We start from the raw sequence: 8,566 nt of genomic DNA, 5'->3' as shown, positions 1-8,566 counted from the left end.
ACGACAGGTTCTGTATTCGATAGCCTATGGCTGCCACGTCTAGTAAATTAATCTGCTAATTAATCACTAAGCGCGTAGTATACTGTATTATGGCGTCATGGGTTAGCGCGCGCGACCTTGAGCGCGTGTGATAACCATGCCGACGTACAGATTTCAAAAATAATACAACACCGTAGGTAGCATGTAGGCGGCGCCAACCATCCATCGTACATTATCCAGTGCTAGTGCTTGTTGTGGTATGTGCATGCTGAAAAAAAAAAAGTGCTCGGTCCCGTATGCTTGTAATTGTACACACGTTATGTTGCACTACTTCAATCTCTTTAATTGTATCAAGTTCAATTTCACTGTCACGTCGCCGCCAAGTTTACGTTACTGAAGTACCCCTTTTCTACGTTGTGAATTCGTCCATCTACGTTTTAATTCGAAGAGGAGAAGCAGAGCTCGAGGATGGAAACTATAAAAGAATCCGTAACTGAGGCTTCTCAATCTCAGGACATCCGTGATCCAGCAGACAATGGGTCAAAAGACACAATAGCAGCCGGCGAGGATGGCCAACATGGAACTAAAAGTGCGTAGGCTCCTATCGTTTTCTAAATGTTATACTCATAGGCCTATATTTTGTAATGTACCGGGTACCAGACAAATTAGTTAGACTCTAGGCAGTAGAAACCTTTGCCAGAATGAACAGTGTGGTCAGTTAGGACTTAATGTCTAGAGAAAAAAAAAAGAAAGAAAAAAGACAGATGAATCCGCTAAGCAAACTTGAAGATGATATTGACTAGAAAGGGTTCTGTGTTACTGTTAGGCCCTACGTCCCACCAAAAATTGCAATCAGATTTTCGCATTGATAACACCCAATATGATTAAACTGTCTAAATGCTACTTCAGGGTCTTAAAATAGACTCTATAACATCTTAGCTGTATTTTGCAGAAAACCCCATCCGATTTGGTTAAGCGGTTACAGAGAAATGTGGATTGTTGTAAAGCATGTCATGAGTCTGATTCTTCCAAGTTTAGCAGTTCGATGGTCTTGTGTGTGAATATAATAGACAGAACTTGGAGGGAAGAGATTCCTGACATCCTCTACAAAATTCCTCATTTCTCTTTGACCATTGAAGCAAATCGAGTGGGGTTTTCTGTAAGATGTTGGCAATGAGTTCATACCCTGAAATTGTATTTGGATTGATTCACTATTATAGTATTAAAGCTATCATTGTGGAGGGTACCGCTGTTTGTTTGTTTGTTTGGTTGGTTTTTTTGGAGGAGGGGGGGGGGGGACATACGGTACAGCTTGTACAAGCAAGTCGACAGGGCCTAAGTAAAACGTATGCATTGTATGTTAGAACTATAGCGTAGGACAACTAGGAGATCTCTAAGTTTAGTCTGACGTTAGAACTTACGTTTAAGTAGCGTGGATTGCCGATTATGTCTAGCAGGCCTAGTACCTAGTACTTACTAGACCTCTGCTCTAGTTTTATGAATACGTTAGATAGATCTCTAGAAAGACCTAACATTAGAATTTGGGACTAGACATCTAGCAGAAGTAGAAATAGAACGCAGAAACGGAGAAAAGTGACTGCGATGGAAGAATCGGCCTTTACAAAAATATCTTCCCTTACTAAGTTAGTATGATAGAAAATGGAAATGATAGAAAGAATAAGTGCGATGTTGACAGATGTAAGAGAAATGCAATATGCAATAGAATTAGAATCTGGAACAGAGGCTTCTCGGTCTATTTTATTTTGTTTTCAACAATCTCCCCTCTCCCATTTGCTCTAGGCCCACTCATCTTGATTCTATTTAATACAAAATGTCGATAGGAAGAATGTCGATGCCGACTCTAACCCTAACTTTAGCTGTCTTGCTTGTCTTTAGCTATCGATTGAGATTTCCACGATCTGTAGAAACCACAAACAGATAAACTAAATCACCAGAAGTAGATCGTCGTATCATATTGTTCTGTCATTCCCTTTTATACAAAATTCATAGTATAGCTTATAATAATATTGGAGTCACTGAATTTCAAAGTTGCGTGTTAACTCTTAGTTTTGTAACATACAGTAGAAAATCTCTAGATAGACTATAAATCTAGACTGTATCAAACGTGCATTTTTTTAACAAGTAGAAGGTCTACATCCATATACTAGTAACTGAATTGTTCAATCAACACGACATATAAAGGGCCTGTCTATCTAAAGCCTACATGTTTTCATCTGTTTACGTCATTCTAGTTTCATTTCTGGTTTGGCTATAGTAGGCTCCTAGTCCAGTCTATACTTACATAGTCTATAGTAGATATAGATCTGTTGAACTGATTTCCATTTCTTATAATTTTGATTTCTTCTCCGGTAGGGAAACATGAACGGACCGCAATGGGAGATTACATTGTTCCTAAAGGAGGCAAGCCTCTTACTCAACAAGGTATGTTCGTTTCCTATAACTAATGGGGTAATGAGTAACGGAGAACAGAAATCGGAGAACATTTTTATGCCTCCGCCACGAAGTGTCGCCGGAGGCATATGTATGAAGTCGATCTGCAAATGAAGTGGATACAACATCCAGAACAATACTGAGTGGAGTTAGGCTTACCTATAAAATGATGACCTATAATTTATTTGATATACCGGGTAGCTGTCTGCCTCAAACCATAGTCAATTGGAACAATCTACCCATAAATGTTAAAAAAAAAACCAACCAATATCTACTCAAAGATTTCAAACAGCATACAAAAAAAAATGGCAGGGACACGTTGCACAGTAGCTGCATCATCCCTGGATAAAGTAAATCCTGAGACATTGTAGGGGAAAACAAAAATCTTCAGGGGACAATTTACAATAATTTATGACTGTGATGACTCTTGACATTTTGACACACAATTCGTGACTTTGTCAATGCATTAGCATTGATTAGTTTCTGGTTGATATCCTACCATTCCCTTCACTTGTCCAAGCGTATGTATCTGTTTTTAAAATCAGTGACACTATACTCACAACATTAAACATGTTATCCGCAGAGAGACAAAAAGTGCGACTGGTGATGATTACAATCGACAAGACACTCGTAACTGTAGCAACAAGAACCGTATACTCTATTAGGTACCAAGAAATATTGAAAAAAAATGATGAACCATGATAATACTGGTCCTGCAGGCGATAATTGGAAAAAGGATTCGTAATTTCATACTATCCCTCTTCCTAGGAAATATGACCAGCTGACTTCATCACTATTTACTTTGCAACATCACCTTTGGATTGAATGAGAGTTGACGATCGTTTTGAGTGTTGTAAGCTTGTCAGAAAGGATGGAACCTACGTACATGAATGATGATCATTATGAATTGACATTCACTATTTTTTTTTTTTTTTTTTGTTTGTTCATGTCCCCCAAGCTTTTCCCAGTCCAGGTCCCGCGGACTATCTCCCTTGCCAACAACTCACGCGACCCGCCTTCCCGCACTTCTCTATCGTTGGTCGGAGCAAGGACTTCAGCGGTAACACGACTTGAGACTTCTTTGTGCATATTATGTGTACAAAAATTATTCGAAAATGAGTGAATTTGCTTATGACGCAAAACTCAACATTTAACTTTTGTAAAGACCTGAGATTAGGAAGAAATGTTCAGTGTAGTTATACATAGTTCGCCCGTACTGTTTACGTGCCAAAATATTACACACGAACACATCCTGCTCATAGTAAGGCCAAAGATGGAGTGAAGGATCTTTGGTGAGCCTATCCCAGCTAACATTTGGACGTTTTCTGAACGTTCTTGAAACGTTCCAAGTTCGTTATTCTGACGTTTTATCAAAACGTTTTAAGAACGTCTTTTTGTGGAAGGTTTTCGATGTATTTAAAACGTTTCAAATGGACGTTATGAAAAAACGTTTTCAAACATTTAAAAAAAAAAACTAAAAACCTTTCGGAATTTTCGAGGACGTGCAGGAAACCTTTTGGACGTTAAAGACGTCAGTAAAACCTTTTGAGAATACTCAATACGTTCTGTGGACGTTCTGCGGACGTCTAGAAAACCTTTGAAAACCGTCTAGAACTTTCAAAAAACGTTCTAAGACGTCTGAACAAGTCTTATGACCCGTTCCAGAACGTTTAGAGAACCTTTCATATCCGTCTAGAACGTCCAGAAAACCTTTTAAGAAAGTCTAATGTTTATTTTTTTATTGGGTATCTCAAAAAGAAATTATAGATATGAGATTATGCAGGCACAATCTGGGATTTATGTCCCCTAATCCTATATAATCCTATCCTAACTTGTTCCTAATGTCCTACCACCTATAACTATATTACATCCTATTCCAAATTGATGAATCTGTATCACATTCTTTTATATACCAGCAAAATCTTATAATGCATGAAGACATGGTTAACAAAATTAAATCACACACACCTTAATTAGGCCTATTGACATATGAAAATACCTCTTTATAACACAATTTGAAATTGTGAATATCTGAACAATAACGTAGGTAAGTTTATTTTTAACACTGAAACTTTGAACCCAGCATAAATCTTTAGATTTCAATGTCTTTTATCTATTTCCACTAGTTTTCAAATCTTATATTTTCTTATTTGAATATTCATAAATAGGCATGAATATTCATGATAAAAGATACCAATGACGAACACGTAGCGGACCAAATAAAAATGTTTTTTAAACGTTCATTTAAGACGAAGTCGACGTAGCAGACATAATAGAAACGTTTTGTAATGTCCATTGACGTTTTCAAAACGTTTTCCAAAAACCTGTGCTTTGTGGTAAATGGTAAGTCCCAACTTTGACGTTGTATGTACGTTTTAAAAACGTCCATTTTATACGAAGACGTACGGAACCCCCCCCCCCAAAAAAAAAAACAAACAAACAAACAAACAAACAAACAAACAAACAAAAACAAAAACAAAACAAAACAAAACAAACGAACAAAAAAAATTAGGAAACGTTCTGAAAACGTTATGTGTTTGCTGGGATGCACGTAGAGCATGAGCTTTAACATTCAATATCACGAAGTGAGCTGTGTAATTCAATGATAATTGCACTTCATGTACTGATCATGTTCTCATTTACATTTAGCTAACAAACCTGCCCCGGGACCAGCGGACTACGACACCACGGGAGATCTGATATGGACGGACAAGAGAGTGACCTTAAAGGGCAAGGGGAAAACAGAGCTGACCGAGGAGGCTAGTAAGAATGTCAGCTTGGTATTATCTCAGTCACCTCCACCTTCTCCTCCTCATACAACCACCGTAACATCATCGTCATCATTAACGTTATGTTCATCCTCTTCAAACTCATCCCCACCTTCCTTCTTTTTCTCTTCCTTCTCTGCTTCCTCCTCTTCTTTCTCCTCATACTTCTTCTCAATCTCTTCATCATCATCCTCTTTCTCTTCATTTTCCACCTCATCTTCCTCATCTTCTTCATCATCATCATCGTCATCATCATCATCATCATCATCATCTTCCCACCCTCCTCCCTCTCACTTTCGACATCATCTTCTTCTCGCATTTCTCTAGCTCTCTCATTTGTCTGTCTCTTTCCTTTCCTCTTCTTCATTTGTCAGCTTCTGTCACTATGGTAACGGTAAAGCCTTGCAATAACGTCAGGGTGTGAAAATGGAAGAGGCATTTCTATTTTCACAATTATAAGAAATGAATGATAATAAATAATGATGTTAACACTATCAATAGTGATGTTAAAACTGAACTCGTATCATCAGCTTTGTTGTCCTCATAGTGATAACTGTCGTTAGCATTAATTCTTCTCCTTATATTAAAATTATTTCTCTATTCAAAACATTTTCCGTTCAACCTCCTCTCTGTCTCTGTCTCTGTCTCTCTCTCTCAAAAAAAAAAAGAAAGAAAAAGAAAAAAAGACGGTTCATCTGTGAATGAAAAATTATCGTGGTTTTACTTTCACAATGTCCTACTGTATTTTCGATATGACTTCGTTTCGTTCTGTTCCCAAGCTGATTCGACGAATACCATCGGACCGGCCCAGTACAACGTGCGCTACTTGAATACAGGCAAGCACGCCCCCAAGCTGAGTGTCTCTTCCAGACACCACGAGAAGGTGAACGTCGGGCATCCTAGCAACGCATTGTCAGGCAACGCACACGGTGTGTAAAACGATTATATCATTCTTATATTACATCTCATTCATTTTCGAAACCACACACTCTAATTCTTCCGTTTATGGTGGTTTGTTATCGTTTTAAGTAGGGACGGAGGAGGGTTCGGAGATCATTAAGACTACTAGTATAACGCTCATGATCAGATCGTAACGGCAAGCAATATCATTGATAAACGTGTTGTTTTATTTTGAATGGGTGTTGGTTTGGTTTGTATGTATGTATGTATTTGTGTATTTATGGATGTATGCTCGTTTGTTTTTAAAGGTGGAGGGGGAGGGGCTCTTTTCTCACATTTGGCTTTCACTGTGTTTGTGTGGTTGTTCATCAGTGAATATAGACTTACCCCAAAAGAGGAAGAAGATAAGATGCAAGTTATAAATCAGAGCATCCATATCACTAGACAAGATCAACTGCAAGTAAATTCGAACAAGATATATGACCAATCTCGTCATCGTCTGAATATTGGTATAAAGGGATCTATCGTGGTTCTCCAAATCGCAACCCCTCGAAAAAAATCTTCGCTGTCACGTGACTCCGACGTCATTTACGTTTGGTCTTCACCAATTGGCTACAAGAAATATTAATTATTATTGTTATTTTTTCTCAAACCGGCTTGACCTATAGTTTGTTTTTGCTCAACATCTATAAAAGTCTATCAACAGCAATCATTCATCCTATGAGACAGAAAGTTCACTTAACGTACGCAAAGAATAATATATTGCGTTCTTAACTCAAGTAAGTGTTCATGTTCATTTATCAATGCGGTTTACTTCTCGCAGGTATTCCGACACCGGGCCCTAATACCTACACCCCGAAGCTCAGGGATGATGGCCCAAAGAAATCGTTCGGCATTCTCCACAGACGCGAGAAGTCGCTGGGCCTGGGCCCGGGGCCCGCCGCGTACAACGTGACAGAACCCCCGACGTCTTCGGGATATACCCTGGGGAAGAGACTTAAACCGCAGTGGCAAACAGGTGTTGTTTCAGTATTAATAAGCGTTGATATTAATGACTAGTACACTGTAATAACATTAAAAACAACATTTTTCACAAAAGTAGAACTGCCAGTGACTAACAAGAAGTTCTAATTACAACATAGAAAATGATAATGAAAATGCTAATGACGATGATGAGTTTTATGTTGCTAGTATTATTACTGTCAGTATAAAATGATAATTATGATATGATAACGATGGATATGATAATAACGATAAATTATAGGTAATGATAATCATAACAATAATGGTGACAATGATAATACCAACTACATGTACAGTTATAATCTGACCAATTGTGATGATGATAATAGTCATAACATTATCATTGCTATTATATGCTATTCATGATCACGATGATAATGATGGTAAAGATGAATATGATGGCTTTCTCGAGGTATGATTTGGTATCTTGATACCATTCTGTTCAGTTCTTGAAGCATAATTGATGCAATTTCTGATGGAAGATAATTCCATACGTATATATCGTCATGCTTAGCTTCAATTTATTTACTCCTTTTCTCCTTTCTCATCATTTTCGTTTTCATCTCTCACTCGTTGGATTTTTACTTCAAAGTTTCTGATTCTCCGTCACCGTTCGCCTATAATGTCGGCAGCAAGATTGGCAAAGGTCTCGCCATGTCCATACGAAGCAGACAACCTTACGAGCCGAGTGAGTTCATCGCAAAATAATTCATCAGTCTACCGTCGTAGAGTTTTACGATGCTTCTGTTCTCGTCCTCATAGTTATCACCCTTTGATAATTAACGTTTCTCTTCATGTGAGTATTTTTTTTTTTTTGTTGGTTTCTTTCTGTTTTGTTCGCAAGGTACGCAAATACACAAATCAGAACTAAAAACATAAATTGGGACTGCTAGAGCTTATCTGTTCTTAAAAGCATGAAAAACACTTATTCTATTTTGGGGGAGGGGGATGAGTTACACAGGGAATCCCCCCCTCCTAAAAAAAAAAAAAAAAAAAAAAAAGAAGAAGAAGAAGAAAGATTCAGGACCTATGACAAGCTAAAATCAACCTTTATGATCCTTTCTGTCGGTATGCTGTTGCAATGCCATTTGTACTTGTAATTTAGAAGTGTTACAGGCGTTGCAACTCTTTCGTATGAAGGGACTAAGATCCTCTCACTTCCGTTAATTCACATATCAACATTGGTATTGACTGTTCCCTCGTTGTCAAATGTGATGGCCATACTTATACTGTCAAAAGCAAAAGCTTGAGCTGTACTCTTTGCTTCATATTTTAATTTCTAGACCACAAATCCCAGTAAAACTAGGACACTTCGTTTGTTTAATTCAGGGAAACGCCCGCGGTACACAAATTGTATCTAAAGTGATATGATCGTTACGGAACAAACATAGCGTAATAAGTAAAGCAAACACAATGCAAAGAGGCTGGGACTAACGAATAAAAGT

General features: G+C 37.9%; 1 protein-coding gene across 1 annotated transcript in view; it reads left to right on the top strand.

Moving 5' to 3' along the window:
• The first annotated feature begins 239 nt into the window (after positions 1-239).
• LOC140239232 (uncharacterized) overlaps positions 240-8,566 on the top strand; it is a 34,288-nt gene continuing 25,961 nt past the window's right edge. Inside the window, exons 1-7 of the mRNA XM_072319113.1 lie at positions 240-568; positions 2,353-2,421; positions 3,389-3,490; positions 5,080-5,193; positions 5,978-6,127; positions 6,922-7,116; positions 7,714-7,809. Of these exons, the coding sequence (XP_072175214.1) occupies positions 448-568; positions 2,353-2,421; positions 3,389-3,490; positions 5,080-5,193; positions 5,978-6,127; positions 6,922-7,116; positions 7,714-7,809 (847 nt within the window). The 5' untranslated portion in view covers positions 240-447. The remainder of the gene's footprint in view (positions 569-2,352; positions 2,422-3,388; positions 3,491-5,079; positions 5,194-5,977; positions 6,128-6,921; positions 7,117-7,713; positions 7,810-8,566) is intronic.

This window comes from Diadema setosum, chromosome 2 (assembly GCF_964275005.1).
Source record: "Diadema setosum chromosome 2, eeDiaSeto1, whole genome shotgun sequence".
NCBI classification, from domain to species: Eukaryota; Metazoa; Echinodermata; class Echinoidea; order Diadematoida; family Diadematidae; genus Diadema; species Diadema setosum.
Note: the sequence above shows the minus strand (reverse complement) of the source record. Positions and strands in the feature narration are given on the sequence as shown.